Genomic DNA, 19,740 nt, shown 5'->3' on the forward strand with positions numbered 1-19,740 from the left:
CCACCTTTTATACATTTTACTATAAAATATACGTAAAGATATTAAATATAATGCTTAGTGATTTAGTATGAAAATATGTAACAAAAAGATATAATTATTTTTAGTTTTATATATTTTTTTATTCTACTGTTCGCATCGTTTAAGCTGTTAATTCAGATCGCATCAATAATGAATGAATGACTGAATGGAAATTTATATTAATATAATCTGTGAATGAGAAAATACTAGAGAATGAGTATGAGATTAAGTTGAGACTTGAGATACAAAAATTCCTCTTAGATGCGTGTGTGAAAAATTTATAATTTTGTTAAATATTATTTTGTGAAAGAAAGCTACCATACATAACAAATAACGGTCCTCAGATAAACAGAAATTGCTTACGAAAACCTTAAAATTTGGTATAAATTTTGGAACTTTTAACGAGTTCAATTTAATAAAGATCTGCGTCTATCGCAAATATGGCCGTCCTGTAATGAATTGGTGGTCAGTAATATTACAGTAATTTCATCTCTTACAAAACATAAAATGGAGCTTCGCGTCGGTAACAAATACCGACTGGGCCGTAAGATAGGCTCGGGATCGTTTGGAGACATTTATCTAGGTAAGCTGAAAATGAATTTGTTGTAAACAAAGAAAGATGGTTACTATTGTAGGCCAGCTGCACTTTTTTTGTTTCGAAATAGCTGCAACTCCTTTCATGGTGCAAGCTCCTTAGATGAAAATGATTCTTCTTATATTTTAACCTCATAAGTGTGTTATTTTTATTACATGTGTAGTGAATGATAACATGTGACTTTCTGGGCTTCTTCTGTGTAATGATAGATATGATCAATTAAGTATGAGTGTGGATAAAATTATTAGAATTAAAAATACTCAGCCTTATTAACAATATTTACGTGCCTGTCGTTTATTTCGATTAGTTTAATATTAGCATTTTTCAATTTTAAAAGTTAAGATTACTTGGGGCTTTAACAATTTTTAACCTAAGAAATTATACTTTATAAAATTATAGTTTTAGTAGTTATATTTTATAGAATACACAGTTTTGTTATTACGTTGAAAATATGTCAAACTCGAATTATTTTAATTTTAGATCTCTTGTTTATTATATCAATGTACATGATGTTTTTGTAAACAGTGTTCATTTATTATTTCATTTTCAGGCACAGATATAGTTACAAAAAAGGAAGTGGCCATTAAGTTAGAATGTAAAAAAACTAGACACCCACAGTTACACATAGAAAGCAAATTTTACAAATTAATGCAAGGAGGAAGTAAGTAGATCTAACATATATTTTTTATCTCTAACATATTTTATTTATATAGTATATACACATATACTATATAAATGTAATTATATAGTTTGAAATTTGTTTAATTTTGTTTTTGTTTGTCTTTAATAAATATTAATATTAGGATGTGGGACTGTTGTGCCACAAAAGCAGTGTCCAACTGTAAGCATGACAGTTATTTACACATTGTCACTCAGTTAGAGATAAAAGCATTGTTTTGAATTCTGTTACTAATATCAAAAATTGTGGAGAAAGTGGAGAATAGAATGTTATTAACTCAGCCTTAGCCTATCCTGCTGTACGTGAAATACAGTATAAACCGAACAAAATTATTTAAAGACATTAAAATTTCACTTTTCAACAGTTGGTATACCAGCAATAAAATGGTGCGGTACAGAAGGAGATTACAATGTAATGGTAATGGAGTTATTGGGTCCCTCTTTAGAAGATCTCTTTAACTTTTGTTCACGTCGTTTCTCTCTCAAGACTGTACTCATCCTTGCAGATCAGCTTATTAATCGCATTGAGGATATACACTATAGGAGCTTCATACATAGGTATATATTTTCTTTTTATAGTCTAATCATGTAAAATATAAATTGAGGTCATCATGGTGCAGTGGGACAGTAACTGGAAATTTGATAGTCAGTGGAAATCATCCATGTGAACCATTAATGTCACACAACCTGTAATGTCTTAAACTCAGGTGGAAAGTGGAGTGTCTCTCTGCTGTGTGTTTCTCTGCTTATCTATTTAAAATAAAATTACAAAATAAGTGTGAATATTAAAGTTTGTGCTAATAGAAAAAAGAGTGAATCTACTGTGTTTTTATATATATTGTGAAGTTAATCATGAACTATCTATGAAATGTGTTTGGTCAGGTCAGTACCTTATTCTAACTTAACTGAGCACAAAATTGTCCTTCTGTGACATACACATTGATAAAATGATCACAGCTTTTCTTATTTACAATTAATGCAGGTCATGCTATAGGTTATAGATAAGAACTAACCAATAAAATTTTACACTCGCTAGTCTATATTAGACACTTGTTAATGGCTTGATTTTCATATTAATTTAATATTATATTTATATCCTTAGTATTTCCGAGAATTCCTATTATGTTATATAGCTGAGTATGTTTGTATATAGATTGGTCAAGTAAGTTTTTCAAATTGTAGTCATATTCTTAGAAAAAAAAAAGAATAAAGATTATTTTATAATCTACCATTGTTTCACTTATTTTTATATAACTTTCTCCAAATTTTTACATTTATTTACCTATAATATTACCTATAATATACTCAAGGTATCTACTAAAATTCTTCTCTATAAGTGTTTTTTATTCAAAATGTCTAATTTAGTGTTTTTTTCTAATATAATTAATATCCTTTTATAATGTTTTAGGGACATCAAACCAGACAACTTTTTAATGGGACTTGGTAAAAGGGGAAATTTAGTATATATAATAGATTTTGGACTAGCAAAGAAGTACAAAGATCCTCGCACTAATCAACATATCCCATACAGAGAAAATAAAAACTTGACAGGTGAGTATAATGTACAAAATGGTGATGTTCCTTACAAGTGATTTTTTTGTTATCCCCCACTGTAATCTACTATAGCAGAGTTGGCTGAGGGAACCTAGTGTTAAAACATTCTGTTCTTCACCTTCTGTCCAACTTGTGATTGGATGGAAAGTGAAGAACAGAATGTTTAGAGAATAATGAGAACTTATTTATTAAGCCATATTAACTCTTAAAATAAGAAGACAAAAGACAAATAACCAAAATGAAATATCCTATGATTGTAGGAGTAAGCTTGCTTGATGAAGCATTAATTACAATCAATCCATCTTCCAACTTCTGAACCACCACAACTACATTGACGATATACCACTAGTACACTTCTTGTGTTTTGCCACAATTTACTCATTATTATTGTTTTTATTAGAATTGAATATAGTTAGGAATTTGTTGTTGAGTCACAAAACTTGTGAATCAACTAAGGACAATTAAAGGTCGTGAGAATCTTTCATAATTTAGTAACAATTGTAATCTGAACTTGATATGCTAATTCCACCTTCATTTTGCTCTTAAACTTTTTAATGGATTATGTATATTTTTTCTGTATGAATTCTTCATTTTTTTTAATTATAATAATCCTATTACTTTGTTTGTTAAGTAATCTATTTTATCTTCGCAGTATATTATGTTATAAACAAAGTAATAGGAGGCGGCACAAGCCTGCGACGGGTGTGTGTACGATTTCAACACGGTGAAATTAAATATTTATTTTCACTTCCTTCGCTCTGGGATCGTGGGAAAGCGCGGCGTTGAGTTCTGCTACTCAACACGCCGTACCTCAAAAATTCGGCGTAAAATGGGGAATATAAGCATAGCAACAGTGTCTTAACACTAGGTTGCTATGTGCCAGGGGATACAGTGTTAAGTTAAAAATATTGCATAAACACCTTGCTTTAAAGATTGCTTGATTAAAACAATGGTGTTATTAAAAGCTGGCGACAAGACCCTGCTTCCTGCATATACAAGTACCCAATTAATACCATCCATCACACTAAAGTTGAATTCTGAAAAAAAAAAAGGTTTTCTTTTTAAACTCACGCTGCAACCTGCGTATAGCAGGGTAGGTAGAGGGGACCAAGTATCAACACTCTGTTCCTTACTTTCCTTCAATTTTGAAGACATTTTGTGCTAAATGGCGAAAGTCAATGCTGCTGTTTCTAGTTACTTGAGCGATAATAATTCATTGTTCTAAATGGAAATAGTACGCACAACCGTCGCTCTTACGGCCAGACACTATACCGCTGCATCACGACAGTCTCTCTGAAAAAAGAAAGGTTACCATGGGTGTAGCAATAATATAAAGTCTGGGTGGTACGGGTCCCAGAATAGTCCTGTTCTCACCCCAAAAATTTTACTACAACCTCGCTGTCCAAAGCCTAGCCTAGAAAATTATCTCTAGATGCGCCCATGAAATTAATTATAAACAATTTCAATTATAGGCACAGCTAGATATGCATCAATTAACACTCACTTAGGAATTGAGCAATCGCGACGTGACGATTTAGAATCGCTTGGATATGTCTTAATGTATTTCAACCGAGGGAGCTTGCCCTGGCAGGGACTCAAAGCTGCGACCAAACGTCAAAAATATGAGAGAATATCTGAGAAGAAATTATCCACACCATTCGATGAGCTGTGCAAAGTAAGTTTATCATTCTCTTTTTAAATTTGATATACTAAGATAAACTAGTTACTAGTTATTATTAATATTTTTTATTTTTTTCAACCCTGCTTTATCTCGTGAGGGAAAGCGAGGAAAATATTAAATATTTCACTCAGGGGTCTGAGTGGGAATTGAACCCATAGCCATTGTGTTTACAGTAGCTCTTTTGTACCTCTGTAGCATGATGGCCTCTGAAAAGGAAAATATGTAGAATGATTTAATGTAGAATTGTAGAATGATGAGGAAAATATGTAGTATGTTTCAAGGCTATTTCGGTACAGGGTTTGATTGGAGATATGATGTTTATGGATTTTAATCCCTCTGGGGGAAATCAATTTCTTCACTCTGGTAATGAATTGAGTAATTGATTGAGGTGAAAATCAAATTCAAATTCAAAATATTCTTTATTGAAATAAATTTATTATAAGCACTTTTGAATCGTCGAATGAACATATGAATAAAAAGCTACCACTGGTTCGGAAGGCAGTTCTGCTGAGAAGAGCCGGCAAGAAACTCAACAGTTGCTCTTTTCAAAATCAATGGTACAATCACAATCTATTACATTAGTTGGCAGCTATCCTGCATTACATTCAATAGACATTAATTCCATACATGTTTGTCCTCTAAGTATTCTTGAACAGTGTTATACGCTTTACTTGTCAGAATTTTTTTTACTGATATTTTAAATTTTGGAAGTGGAATCATGAAATTTAATTATACCTACACACTATAGTAAATGGGGAATGGAAGTGTCTTAACACTAGTTTTCCAGATTCACTCTGCCTACCTTGTTATTTGCGAGATACAGCGTAAATCTATATCTATACTAATATAATGAAGCGGAAGAGTTTGTAAGTTTGTTTGATTGCTAAGATTCTTTAATAATATTAATATACTCAAAAATATATCAAGTTAAAAAAAATAGTGTTCGAGGCTGTCGTGACGCAGGGGCACAAAGTGTGAGTGTAAACGCGATGGGTGGTAATGGGTTCGACCCCACTCGAGGATATAAAATATTTATTTAAATTTATATTTCCATTTCATCGTTCTGGTATCGAGGCAAAGCGCGGCGGCGTTGAGTTCCGCCACTCAGCACACAATGCCTCCACAATTCGGCGGGAAGTGCGAAAGCGGAGTGTCTGAAAACGAATTCTCTCTCGAAACGAAAAGCGTGAAGCTGATTTTATTTAATTTTTAGGTTTTTTATACAACATTATTAGTATATTTCTAAAGACTTATAAATAAACAATTTCAGAACCACCCGATCGAGTTCCAGCTGTACCTCAAGTACTGCCGGCGACTGCGTTTCGAGGAGAGGCCCGACTACGGCCACTTGCGTCAACTGTTCCGCGCTCTCTTCCACAGACAAGGCTTCACATACGACTTTGTCTATGATTGGAATATGCTCAAATTTGGTATGTCTTTAAAATAAGTTTTATATATTTAAGTTTTATGTTTGTTTGTTTTTTTTTTATTTAATTAAATATATTGTATTTTATGATTATTAACGTTTTTTGTTGTTGTTCTCCAACTGCTAAACTGTACTGTAGGAATTAAATGTAAGCCAATAAGCATAATTTTAATATAAGTTTAGGGCAAGTTAAGTTTATTTTTTAATAATTAGGTTTGTAGTTTTATGTACATGTAATGTTTAGTTTTTTTAATAGTAAACCTGAGACCGTTAGGGTGGTTGGGTTCTTACAATTTCCAACGTCATCAAATTTCTATCTTTCATAATATAGTACTTTTACACTTTCCATGTCACATTCATTATATCTAACAAGAAACCCTGGCAACTGACTAACTCCTATGAATTTTACGGTTTATGGTTATTAATATATTTAGCATTTCATACATTATTTGCCTGCGTATATCCAAACGACCTTGACACGTTTATTATAATGTCCTAGCATTTAACAACATTGAATTGTAACTATTCTTTCATAGGATTTCCTCGCGTCTACGTGAATCCAACTAACGACCGCACCTTAAGACGTCACGACCAAAACCAGGAACAAGAAAACAGTCAGTATTTACATACATTTAAAAATATGTGTTAATTTCACAATATACAGTGACTGTTCGTCGTTCGTGTTTACAATGTATGCAGGTCATATCGTTATTGCGCTGGTCCGGTTTTAGATAACTTAGATTCGAAATGGCAACGAAATGTGATTAATATTAGTATCGAAATATTCTATTGGGGGCAAAGCACTATAATAATATAATCCAATAAAAAAAATAAAAAAAAATAACAGTATACATTTCATAATAAAATTAAAATTAAAAGATTCATTAGTATTACTATTCTCATTATTTCATAGTTTTTTCATATCAATACATTCCATATATGATATCGTATATTTTTAAAATATGTCGTTTTTAATATTTAAATGTGTGAAGTGGCTTAAATAAGGTTAATTTGAAATGTTAGATGTCTATAGATATAGTAGGTAGGGTAGCAGTTGACAGGTTTTTCTTTTCATATAAATAAATAATAAATGAATAATCATAATATTTACATTACATTGTGTTTATAAATCTTTTTAGTACGTATATGTTGTATATTAAAATGAATATTATTCATTGTACAGCTGCCGCCGGCGCCGCGGGCCAGCCGAGCACGACCGTGGCGGCCATATCGGAGTGGCGGTGAGGCCGCTCGCCCCCGCGCCGTTCTCGCCACCCGCGCCGACACCGCCACCACCGCCCCGAGCGGAGGCCGACGCCGCAGCCGCACTGACACCCGACGCGCGAGAGTGCTAATATATAATAAGAATAATAAGAGCATTCATATGTCGTCGGCGGCTTTGAGTGTAAACCTGCTATTAGACTATGAAATTCTCAGAATAAAAAACTATGAGTATATTATCAGAAAGTTTTTACGATTTCTTTACTTACTATTTGAAATAAAATAACGGTCAATTTTAGTATTTTATTTATATTTTCCAATGATATTAAAATCTACTAGTACATAAACAACACGGATTTAGCAGGTTTGCACTCTTAAGTCGATATATACGATATTGTAAATTATTTTTAGCCGAATACACGAGTGCCGGCCCGTGAGTCCACTCGTTAATTAGATAGTTGTTAGGCCTACCCGTACGTCTATTGTACTTTATGCTCAGTTATATTTAGATGTAAGGGACGTGTTTAGGACGAGAGCAGCGCGTGTTAATTTGTTCATAGTGGAGTCAAATACCGGCCGAGAGTGACCATATTCGATGCATTTACTTGAATAAAATTGGACTCCAGAATGATTTGATACGTTCAATATATCACATTGGTTGAATTGTAGTATTCACTTATATTGTTACAGATACGATCGCTTTATGTCTACATGCGATTAGAACTAAATAACTATTTTTGACCATACTGATTGATAACTCTATACTATCTTTATTTTTTTTAATTATACTTGTGGGAGCTAATGTGCAATATGATCTTGTTTTCTTCAAAATCGATTGTCTTCCATATTATTTTTTATGATTTTTTTTAATTAACTTTATCATTTGCCTAAATTGAAATGCATTCACGCATACATCAGTTTGACACGTCCAGCCACTGCCATAGTTTTAATTAGGTAAGTTGACTCCAAAAACAGTCTGTCACTTCTATATTTCTGTCATAGTTCTGTCATATTTGAATACAGAATAGAAAATGAAAAATCACTTTTAGTGGAAGACAATAACATTGTTCAATGGGGTGTTCTGGCAACATATGATCATTCCTATATATAAATGCAAACCTGTCCATGTTGTCTAAATAACTTTGATCTCATGTAATTTACCAAAATCTTTCAATTTTGTATTTTAATTAGTAAGCTGTGTTATATGAATAAGATGATTATTTTATATCAGTCACATTGCGTGGTACAAATGTACTGCTATTGTTGTATAAAAAAAAACACATTGATTTGTTTACAATATTTGAATAGGTAACCTCATGGACGGTAATGTTTATACTTCATAATGAATTGACTATGTTGGCTGGTGGGCCAATATCATTTATTTTGTTTTTTGAACACTATATGTGCATTATTAAGCTTTTATTTTTTTTTAGTTTTTAAACTTGACTTAGAGATTTTTATGTTTGCATGCAAGCATAGCTGCCCCACACATTACTCTGTAATTAATAAATCAATTGTTAGATTATTTTAATTATCTTTTAATTTAGCTATCATATAATTAAAAAGGTTATATTAGAATTCAGGAAAAGTAAACATTGTAAATTTAAACCTAAAATTCACCAGTACACTTATCATAGTAGTTTTGCCTATAATTATTTACAATTCATATAAATTAAGACATTAGTTAGTCATTTACTTTAAATTTTGCCAACTTTATAGAATTGTATAATATAATGTTAAAAATCAATCAAAATGTTAAAATATTACGGGAAGATATCTTTTAAGAATACATTGTATGAGCGATAATTTTTAATAAATATAAAAGATAAATGTTGTATAATGACTGTATATTTCCTAATCTATCGAATTGTTTAACAAGACTATTTTCTATGCTGTGTCACATGGATAAATACTATAGTACTACTTTCACACTTGCTGAGGTTTTTTTATATAAACTAATTATATTATGTATAATATAAAATACATTAATTTTTTATCAACTATAATAACTTATGTAAAATTTATCCATGCCATTATAACGAAGAGGTTAAATACTTTTTAGAAAACATAAAAATTTTGAATGTAGCGAAATTTTTAGGTTTTTTAAAACATATTTGTCTTTCCTAAGTGTAGAATAACACTTTAAAAATGTAAAAAAAATATGAGAAGGTTAATTGCAAAAACGACATTATTGTATATTATGTATAATTAATCAAAATTAGCAAACCTCGTAGATTGGATGTGTGCAGATAAATATAATCGGAATTAACCATCCATCTCTAATATGACTGAGAATTAGGTTCAATTTTATGTAAATATTATAATTAAAGTTAACATTTTGTTAAAGGATTGATAAATGGAATAAGTTCCATTGATAAGATATTATGTAAGTTTTTAGATATAAAAATCCGCATTATATAGTGATTTGTGTGAAATCTAGCGCATCGAAGAGTTCATAGTGTGGTGGAAACTTCAAAGTTAGTTAGTTTTGTCCGCCGTACTGTTGTGTCGCTGTTGTACACAGGTGAAGAAAAAACATTTTTTTTTTGAAGCTTTGATAATTTCAACTCATCTAGATTGTTTATGTGGTATTAAAAACAATTACTATGTTTTACCGTAGTAGTCTGTTTTGCTTAAGTTAAAATAGCAAGACATGTCATGCTTTTTTTTACTTAAGCAGAAGCATGCACCATTGCTGTATCGGTTGCTAGGATATCTTTCATAATAATATGAAGCTAAGAAATAACTGACTACTTTCTTTCTTTTCTTACTTACGTATTGAAAGAATTTATCGAAAACAAATTGTTCCATAAAATAAAAAAAATGATAATGTTAAAATCATAATTACAAAAAGGGCTAACTGACAAGTTAAGTTTGAATTGGAATTTTGTGAAAAATTTAGACGTCCTAGACTGTTACACTTACTAGTTTTATTTTGGTTTTCGGCACATTGAGTTACACGAGAATGAGTTAAAGTTCTTCAAACATACAGATTTTTTGTGTTGTAGACCTGTGTTACCTTTTCATAACAGTAAGTTTAGTCAACAGTATTTTTAGCATTTCTTACTGACTTTACTTGAATACGGATTGAATTGATTCACGTCATAATAACATCGTCACGTCATATGTATGCTTCATAGTCGACAGCGGATTTACTAAGTGTTGGCATATTTTAGTATGAGCTTTTGGTAATATTGGAATGTTAGTATGTTATTAATACCCAAATATATTTTAATGATATTGTTTTACTAATAGGACATGTTTATGTTAGACAGGTTAAGATTAACCCGCAGTGGGTTTAAGATTGTGCTGCGCGAACTCTCCGAGGTGGAGTTGTGCTGGTTTGTAGTGATAGTGAATGTGAGTGACGCGACACTACGCGCCAGTGCCACGGACGCTCTGACCGACGAAAGACTATCGACTTAATTTTGTATATAATAATTGTAACACTGTCTACGTAGTAAGGTACTTAGTTAAGTCAGGTACACTGTTTTTTACAATATCCTAGGTAAAAGAATATAATAATAACGTAACTGTTGTAGTGTTAAATTCGTATAATTTTTGGCTATTCTTTAATATCTCGATTGCCTCCATATTTTCTGTAGCTGATCGTCAGTGTCAGCAGTATGCGTAGGATAAGGGAATTAGGAAATGAATGCTTTTAATGGATTTTAATAAATTCTAAATTTAAGCAAAGGGGATGTGTGTGTTCCCTCCATTTTGAGTATATTAATACTAATATGTGAAATTATAGATCTTGTATTTCGACGATATTATGTTCTACATTATGTGATCGTGTTTCTTTATGCAATCTATATGTGCTGACCCCTGTTTAGCTTAGCATATTAATATGCTTTTATTACATAAAAAAATATTATGCTTGCATTGTTTTCTACGTCCAGTATGTATTCGATTCCTTTGGCACAATAAACTGAATAAAATAAAACTTGTATGTTGTTGTGTTTATTTTTTATATTTAATATTTATGTAGCAAGGAAACCACCATCCACAGGTAGTTGGACACCAGTAATCATGCTTGATTTATCACTTAAGAGAAACACTATGGCATTTACTGCTTCTTGTACTTCACCAAATCTGAAATTAGATATATTTCAATATTTTACTTTATATATTGTAAAACAATACCTAAGATTTTGAGCTCTAGTCAATACTTACCTCCCTAATGGAATTTTTGAGAGCATATTTTTAGATTTTTCTGGATCAGCCCAAGCTCGCCTTCCCAATTCTGTTAAAATAACGGTAGGATTGATTGCGTTAACCCTTATTCCATACTGGCCCAGCTCTAACGCCATGACTCGTGTCATCGAGTCGACAGCGCCTTTAGATGAGGCGTACGCGACATGGTCCTTTATGGCTGCCTAATTAAGTACATATAAGATTAGTATTTTAATAATGAACCAGTGCATTCATACAAAATATGTATTGGTGTTACAGTACTATCAATAAGTCGTTGCCCTGAAGTTGGGTTATGTTCACTTTGGAAGAAATAATTTTCGTAGCCATCTACAGCTAACTTCAAGGCGGCCACAACTTATCGGCCGTACTATACGTACCTTTGAAGTTTGCGATGATATGTTAACAATAGATCCCTTAATATTTTTAGCTATCATTTTCTTCGCCACTACTTGGCTAACGTTGAGAATAGCTTTTACGTTTACGTTCATTGTCCTGAAATTATTTAATTTATAATAAGTGTATAGTTCGAGCATTATAAATTTGATTGTATAGATTTTGATTTGGTTTTCTTACGCTTCAAACGCCTCGGGTGAGCATTCTAGAAATGGTTGATTGTTTATAAATCCCGCACAATTAACTAAGCCGTCAAAAGCGCCCAGAGAGTCCACAATTTTATGAGTTTCTTTCCAATCGCATAGGTCTACGCAAGCTATTTCGATAGAGGGATACTCATTTTTAAGTTTATTCAGATTTTCCTTCTGATTGGACAAGGCGACAACATTTGCTCCACAGCGCCACAATTCTAAAACTGTTCCTTTACCGATACCTATAAATATAAAATAAATAAATCAACTTCACGCTGTATTCCGCTTATAACAAGGTAAGCAGAGGCAGGGTAGGAAGGCACTTCGTTCCCCACTTTCCGTCGAATTTTTCGAGACATTGCGTCTTGAGTGGCGAATCTTAACGCCGTGTTATTGCCTTGGCGCCAGAGCTAAGAAATGGTAATATTAATAAATAATAATCAATTCTCCCGAGCAGCAATCGAACCCACGACCGTCGCGTTATAGACACACGCTTGTGTTCCTGCGCCACGTATTATATACGCGTCATTATATATAAAATAGGTTTTAAATATTTATTTGTTCAACTAAGTATTCGTAGCAATTACTAACAAAATAAATTACCTTGGCATCCTCCTGTAACTAAAATTCTTTTTCCTTCGAAATATTTGTCCATTTCAACGGTATAGGAGAAACAAATGAATCTATTATTTTAATATGTGTAATCTTTCCTTCACAAACACACGTATCGCTATCAGCGACCCCTAATATGGTCGTCATAATATACCTACTTGCAATAAAAATGATAATGCTTATGTTTTTATGATCCATAGTACGTTATAGTGTGTTTAAATAACATTTTGACACGTAATGGATGTTCAGTCATTGTTAAAATTTTTAAATTTAACTTATTTCTGTTAGCAACAGCATCTTATCTACTCCAAAAACTTAAAAAGAGCTTAAGCAATTTTAAAATATGATTAATTGCTACCTTATAATTTGTTATTTCATATATTTATAAATATATATATATATATATATTTGTTACTTTTCATCCAATAAAAATATATAATATATAACAAATAAAAAAATACAAAAAACATCACGCTGTATGTATCCCGCAAGTAGCAACCAGTAGGGTAGACAGGAGCCTAGTGCTAAAACAGTTTACTCCCACTTAGTGGGAATCGAACCCTCATCTGTTGCGTGTACAGTCACACACTTGTGCCCCTGCGCTACGACTGGCTTTATAACTAATAGTTACGTAATATTCGTATAATGTAAAAGTTTATGAAGAAAAGTATTGAATATTTCTCTTATTAAAAATAAAATTTGTCGCAGTTATTACGCATTTGAGATGTTTACTGTTTGTGTTTTGCTCAGCCTTGAACTCAGCTTCCTGTTTTATCGCTATAAAGAAATAATAATATCGAATAAGAATTTTGTATTTTAATTTAAATAAAACTCGTAATTTACAAACAATTATATTTATTACAAAACGAAATATTATATGCATTTCAAGCATAATAGGTCTAAGCATAAAAGCAAGTTACATGTTAGAAGATGAGTATCCTATATATTAAATAATGTTGAATTTTCTTATTTAGCGTTTTTTTTGTGTTAACAATAATATCAAGAATATTTAAATACTTGTATTTAAATTCTTAGTTAACAATTAGATTATTAATGGGTAATGAAGGCATTTCATAACTGATAAAATTTATTTGAGATTGGTTGCTATCTTTTATTGGTAGTTCTACTATTGGTAGTACTTATAATTATAGGATATAAAAAGGCAACATTTCATTCTTTGGTACCTAAATATTTTTTTTAAAACAAATTAATTATAACAGATCTATAAGGCAATACATGAATAAAAAGTTTAAAAAGGAACATTTGGAGGTCATTATTTTGATTGATTTGGTATATTTATGTAGCAAGGAAGCCACCGTCAATTGGAAGTTCAACTCCATTGATCATGCTTGATTTTTCGCTTAGCAAGAACACAACAGTATTAACCACTTCTGATACTTCACCAAACCTGTAAGATATAATATTGCTATAGAAATCAGTTAGTTTACTACAATAAATCAATATCAATAGTATTATATTTCAATAAATACCAAATACTGCATGGTTGTAGATTTGTTTGTGTAGCAATATTATTATAAAACATTTATTTTATTGGTGAAGAAGTAAGGAAATGCAAAATGTAGTAAATAACTATTTTGTCATATTTACCTCCCAAGTGGTATCTTTGCTTTCATTTCAGCACTTCTCTCAGGATCAGACCAACCGACTTGGGACATTGGAGTCATGATCACAGTTGGGTTAACAGCATTTACTCTTATACCAAATGGGCCCAATTCTAAAGCCATAGCTCGAGTTATAGCATCTAATGCAGCTTTTGAGGCACTATATATGGCATGATCTTTTAAGGCAGCCTAAAAATAAGAGTACTAGATAATTATGATTACAGTAACAGAACATTAAACTCATTTATGTAGTAGATAGAAATTGGATATACCTTAGATGCTTGTGAAGATATGTTTACTATGGCACCAGGTGTTTTGTTTTCAATCATTTTCTTAGCAACTACTTGGCTTATGTTTAAAACAGCTTTTACATTTACATCAAACATTCTGGAATAATATTCATTTTAGATTATATGTTTAAGTAGCACTTTAAAAAATTAAAAAATATGAAGAATATCATACTTGTCAAAATTGTCTGGAGAACAATTAAGGAAAGGTTCACATACAGCAACAGCTGCATTGTTCACAAGTGCATCAAAATGTCCTAAAGATTCAATTATATTTCGTGTTTTATCCCAGTCAGCAACGTCTATGTCAACAATATCAATTGATGGATATTCACTCTGTAATTGTTCTAAATGGCTCCTTGTACGAGACAAGGCAACAATATTGGCTCCAGCTCGCCATAGTTCTACAGCTATACCTCTTCCTATACCTACGAATGCGTTAAGTAAATATCAATAAAACAAACAAGCCATAATGTTATTGATTTCAAGTTAAATAACAAAAGCGTTTTACAAAAAACACTTTGAACTAATTTTAACCAACCTTGTCCGGCACCGGTGACAAGGATTCGTTTTCCCTTAAATGAAATTTCCATAGTTTGTTTTGCTAATAGATATCGTTTTAATTCTTATAAATATGCATGTAATAGCAATTTAACTACACCAACTGTTTCAGAAATATAAATTTGCAAAATACACAGCTTATTAAATTAATGACGTCAAAATAAACAAAATTTATATATCGCACTGGATTTACAAATTGACAGTTGTAAACTTCATGACAGCTTATGACTTTGACATAAAATATAGAGAATAAATGAATCGTTTTAAAGTGGGGTCAAAGAGTAAACAAGCGGAAACGTTAAAGATAGTTTTTTTTTAAATAAATAATATTTTTTTAATATCAATAGTTAAAGGAGGTTTATACATGAATATAACCAGCTGAACTGTATCTATTAACATGTACTGTACGCACATAGTATTACATACTTGTATAAGTTTTATTTATATTTTAAAAAAACTATAAATGCAACAAATATTTGTTAAGTATCATACTATAAACGTTCATTAAATTAAAAATAATATAAATATTAATATATGTTATATTTGTATATTTTCTATTACTATGTAATAGTGAGATTAAATACAAAAATAGAATTATATTATACAGGATGGAAGAGGCAGCGCTACTTTTACTGAAACTGCATATAGGGTAAAATATTTTAAACTCAGAACTAAAAAATAATTAAGGTACCTCAACAGTTTGGACGTAGGATTTTTTTTTCATTTCACGATTTTTATCCATACCTGTATTTTGTGTGACGCACACATAAGTGTGTGATGTTGCCGCTTTGACAGGTAAGTGTGTGCGTGTCTATATTATACTTTACAAATGACGTTTTATTTTAAAAGGATAATTTTATTATTTATTTTGTTTGAAAAAAAAACTTTTTCATTTTTGGGTATTATTTTTTTCCGAATTACATTAGGCTTTATATAGAGTAGTTAAAATTGTGGTTTCATTTAAAGTGGTGCTGACAATTCCATCCTGTATATTGTAAGCTTCGTATTCTTAACATGCCAAGAAACCTCCATCTATGGGAAGCTCAACACCATTAATAAGGCTTGCTTTATCACTCAAAAGATAGAGAACAACATCTGTGACCTCCGAAACTTCACCAAATCTGTAACAGAACATATACTTAATATTTAAAATATTGCAACTTATTAGTTGTTGACAAAATTATATAAAAAAAAACATAGACACCTTCTTAGTGGAATTTTTGATAGCATAATATTAGCTTTTTCAGAGTCTGATGACCACCCAATTTTACCCCTAGCCGTCGTAATTACTGTAGGATTAACAGCATTTACTCTAATACCATAAGGTCCTAGTTCCAGAGCCATTGCACGAGTTACAGCATCTAATGCAGCTTTTGAGGCACTGTAAATGGCATGATCTTTTAAGGCAGCCTAAAAATAAAAATAATGGTATATAATATTTTACTACATATTGAATAGTACTTATTTCTGTGGTAGTTAGATAATAAATATATGTACCTTAGAGGCTTGTGAGGATATGTTAACTATGGCACCAGCAGTTTTGTTTTCAATCATTTTCTTAGCAACTATTTGGCTTATGTTTAAAACAGCTTTTACATTAATATTAAATGTTCTGGAATAACATAGCTCAACATTATTTCTTTAGGCAACACTTAAAACAAAAATAAAGCAACTTAAAATACATGAAGAACAACATACTTATCAAAATTATCTAGAGAGCAATTAAGAAATGATTCGCGTACAACAACAGCTGCGTTGTTTACAAGTGCATCAAAATGTCCTAAAGATTCAATGATATGTCTCGTTTTATCCCAGTCAGCAACGTCTATGTCAACAATATCAATTGATGGATATTCAGTCTGTAATTGTTCTAAATGGCTCCTTGTACGAGACAAAGCAACAATATTGGCTCCAGCTCGCCATAGTTCTATAGCTATACCTCTTCCTATACCTACGAATGCAAAGTAGAAGTAAATATAAAATAATCCATAGTGCTATTGATTTGGAGTCAAATATCAAAAGAAGTTTATAAAAAAATACGCTTTAAATATTTTAAAAGTGTTTTAACTGACCTTGTCCGGCGCCGGTCACTAGTATACGTTTTCCTTTAAATGAAATTTCCATAGTTTAATTTGAAGTTTTCTTTTAAATTATATGATTTATGCACATGAAAGCACTTTAACATGACCAACTGTTTTAAGAGAATAAATTAGTAAAGTACGCAGGTTTTTAAATTAAACACTTACGTCAAAATAAACAAAATTTTGAATTTTAAACAGGTACTTATGTGCATTTCGGGTACACGAGTCATGATCATAATAGTTTATAACTTCGACGTTGACTTAAAAAATAAATTAATTGTGTTAAATGTCTTAAAGTTGATTAATAAATCGAACTTAAATGTTAATATATTTTTAGATTATTTTAGTAAGGACACACATGGGCACAACATGTATGACTATTATGTATTGCTTTATACGTTTATCGAATTTTAGTAATATGCAAGTAATGAAAAATAAAATATTATAGTTGAATGATATTATTTATTGTAAACGTATAGTATTCTCAGCAGGCCAAGAATCCCCCATCAATAGGAAGTTCAACGCCATTAATAAGACTTGCTTTATCGCTTAAAAGATAAAGAACAACATCTGTGACCTCCGAAACTTCACCGAACCTGTAACCGAACATGGTACATAAATTATTCGCTTAATTACATGTATACTGAAATAAAATAATTAACAAATGTAGGTACCTTCCAAGGGGAATTTTTGAAAGCATAGTATTAGCTTTTTCAGGGTCTGACCAGCCAATTTTACCCATAGCTGTCATAATTACTGTAGGATTAACAGCGTTTACTCTGATACCATAAGGTCCTAGCTCCAGAGCCATTGCACGAGTTACAGCATCTAGCGCAGCTTTAGATCCACTATAAATAGTATGATCTTTTAGGGCCGCCTATAAAAAAACATTTTAATTACCCAAATTCGTTTAATATAATTAATTGTTTTGTTTATAATAATATTATTAAATTAATTTATCCTGTAAAATATATTGCCCTTACCTTAGATGCTTGAGAAGAGACATTAACTATTGCGCCAGAAGTTTTGCTGTCTATCATTTTTCTAGCAACGATTTGGCTTATGTTTATTGCCGCTTTTACATTTATATTAAAAATGCTAAAATAAATATATAAAAAATTATTGAGTGTATTCAGAATGTTAAAAAAAATGGCCAGAAAGTGGGTAACTGGTGGAAGAGTCGAGTTTTAAAACACTAAGTTTTGTTTTAACATTCGAATCTATCTTCCACTATTTGCAAGAAAAAGCATGAAACTGCTTGAAAGTAGATCCTACGTAATTTATAAAAATCTTGAGAAGCGCAATTGTAACGTTATTTAATTAGATTAAAAACATATTTAATTATAAAATAAGTAACTAAAAAGTAAAACTAAGAAGTAAAATATATTTTTAAAGAAATTACTTGTCAAAAGCGTCTGGTGAACATTCTAGGAAAGGTTCACATATCGCTAGAGCTGCATTATTTACGAGTGCGTCGAAGTGTCCAAGACTTTCAACGACCTTTCTAGTTTTATCCCAATCACCAACATCTAATTCTACAATATCAATAGATGGATATTCGTTTTTCAGGCTATCCAAATGGGATTTAGTTCTGGAAATTGCAACCACCTTAGCCCCGGCCCGCCATAATTCTATGCAAATTCCTCTACCGATTCCTAAAACACGTCTTTGTTTTTATTTTTCCAAGTAAAATATTATATAACAAATAAATAAATAATGATAAATTACTTACCCTGTCCGGCGCCTGTCACTAGCACACGTTTTCCTTTAAACGAGATCTCCATCATAAATTTTTGGCGCTGAAGACGAATAAAAGTTTATACAAATTATTAGTAGTAATTATATTAAAGTATTTTCATTATAGAAAATTAATATTTTATTCTACTATTTAACAACTATGATTAGTTTTAAATAAAAATATTTAAGTAGAATTACAGCATCCACCATTATCTCGAGTTATAGAATACAACTCATTCATTTGTTAAATTATATTATAACATAATTAATTACTTCATATTGGTGTAACTTACCTATTTATTAGTTATTTTTAATAAAAATTACAAAAATTACAACACAAAATAAGTTTATACTTATAAGAACTCTGTTAAATTATGTAACAATTTATATAAATATAAAACAAGATTTTATGTTTCCACAAGGTTATAATAACAAATACGATAGCACATTGAATAAGATAATAAGTATTGTCTTGAGTAAGCCGCTATCTACTGCGCTGATACAGAGATCATAGTTATTTTATTTTTCACATTCTCCTTATATAATCGATATTTAAATTAAATCAGCTTCACGCTGTATCCCGCACACAGCAGGGTAGGCAAAGGGAACCTAGTGTTAACACTCCGTTCACCACTTTCTGCCGAATTCTGGAGGCATTGCGTGTTAAGTGGCAGAACTCAACGCCGCGCTTCGCCTCGACAACAGAGCGAAGAAATGAAAATATAAACGTAAATAAATATTTCACTTCCTCGAGTGGGGATCGAACCCACAACCACTCTGCCGCTGCGCCACGACGGCCTCAAACGATATTTAAATGTGTTTTTTTTATAAAATGTTTAAAAGCATTCTTAGTAAACTTATAACTATATCTACGTAAAATTAGAAT

The 19,740-nt window shown here is 31.2% G+C and overlaps 5 protein-coding genes across 6 annotated transcripts; 1 reads left to right on the forward strand and 4 right to left on the reverse strand.

Annotated features, from left to right (window-relative positions):
- Positions 1–231: 231 nt before the first annotated feature.
- On the forward strand, positions 232–11,125 carry dco (discs overgrown casein kinase 1). Of its 2 annotated transcripts, XM_085198242.1 has the most exons (8): positions 232–601; positions 1,164–1,274; positions 1,657–1,849; positions 2,700–2,842; positions 4,318–4,520; positions 5,797–5,956; positions 6,489–6,566; positions 7,136–11,125. In XM_085198242.1, the coding sequence occupies exons 1-8, from the start codon at positions 526–528 to the stop codon at positions 7,195–7,197; spliced, it is 1,026 nt and encodes a 341-aa protein (XP_085054368.1). In that variant the 5' UTR covers positions 232–525; the 3' UTR covers positions 7,198–11,125. The 2 variants fall into 2 exon arrangements, with proteins under 2 accessions (XP_085054368.1, XP_085054369.1); XM_085198243.1 differs by lacking the exon at positions 6,489–6,566 and having other exon boundaries at positions 233–601.
- LOC146531402 (L-xylulose reductase-like) lies at positions 11,123–12,851 on the reverse strand. The gene is made up of 5 exons (XM_085198251.1): positions 12,558–12,851; positions 11,944–12,196; positions 11,748–11,862; positions 11,350–11,552; positions 11,123–11,268 (listed from the first exon to the last, which is right to left on the reverse strand). The coding sequence occupies exons 1-5, from the start codon at positions 12,607–12,609 to the stop codon at positions 11,157–11,159; spliced, it is 735 nt and encodes a 244-aa protein (XP_085054377.1). The 5' UTR covers positions 12,610–12,851; the 3' UTR covers positions 11,123–11,156.
- Positions 12,852–13,404: 553 nt separating this feature from the next.
- LOC146531403 (D-erythrulose reductase-like) lies at positions 13,405–15,246 on the reverse strand. The gene is made up of 5 exons (XM_085198250.1): positions 15,017–15,246; positions 14,651–14,903; positions 14,461–14,575; positions 14,175–14,377; positions 13,405–13,974 (listed from the first exon to the last, which is right to left on the reverse strand). The coding sequence occupies exons 1-5, from the start codon at positions 15,066–15,068 to the stop codon at positions 13,863–13,865; spliced, it is 735 nt and encodes a 244-aa protein (XP_085054376.1). The 5' UTR covers positions 15,069–15,246; the 3' UTR covers positions 13,405–13,862.
- A 421-nt stretch (positions 15,247–15,667) lies between these two features.
- LOC146531404 (L-xylulose reductase-like) lies at positions 15,668–17,458 on the reverse strand. The gene is made up of 5 exons (XM_085198255.1): positions 17,109–17,458; positions 16,735–16,987; positions 16,534–16,648; positions 16,241–16,446; positions 15,668–16,157 (listed from the first exon to the last, which is right to left on the reverse strand). Exons 1-5 carry the CDS (start codon positions 17,158–17,160, stop codon positions 16,046–16,048), a joined length of 738 nt encoding a protein of 245 aa, XP_085054381.1. The 5' UTR covers positions 17,161–17,458; the 3' UTR covers positions 15,668–16,045.
- Positions 17,459–17,559: 101 nt separating this feature from the next.
- LOC146531405 (L-xylulose reductase-like) lies at positions 17,560–19,221 on the reverse strand. The gene is made up of 6 exons (XM_085198254.1): positions 19,148–19,221; positions 18,850–18,916; positions 18,520–18,772; positions 18,101–18,215; positions 17,792–17,994; positions 17,560–17,713 (listed from the first exon to the last, which is right to left on the reverse strand). Exons 2-6 carry the CDS (start codon positions 18,902–18,904, stop codon positions 17,602–17,604), a joined length of 738 nt encoding a protein of 245 aa, XP_085054380.1. The 5' UTR covers positions 18,905–18,916; positions 19,148–19,221; the 3' UTR covers positions 17,560–17,601.
- Between the last annotated feature and the right edge of the window lie 519 nt (positions 19,222–19,740).

This window comes from Heliconius melpomene, chromosome 15, assembly GCF_056956725.1.
Source record: "Heliconius melpomene rosina isolate 202511_hmr_F chromosome 15, ASM5695672v1, whole genome shotgun sequence".
Taxonomy (NCBI): Eukaryota; Metazoa; Arthropoda; class Insecta; order Lepidoptera; family Nymphalidae; genus Heliconius; species Heliconius melpomene.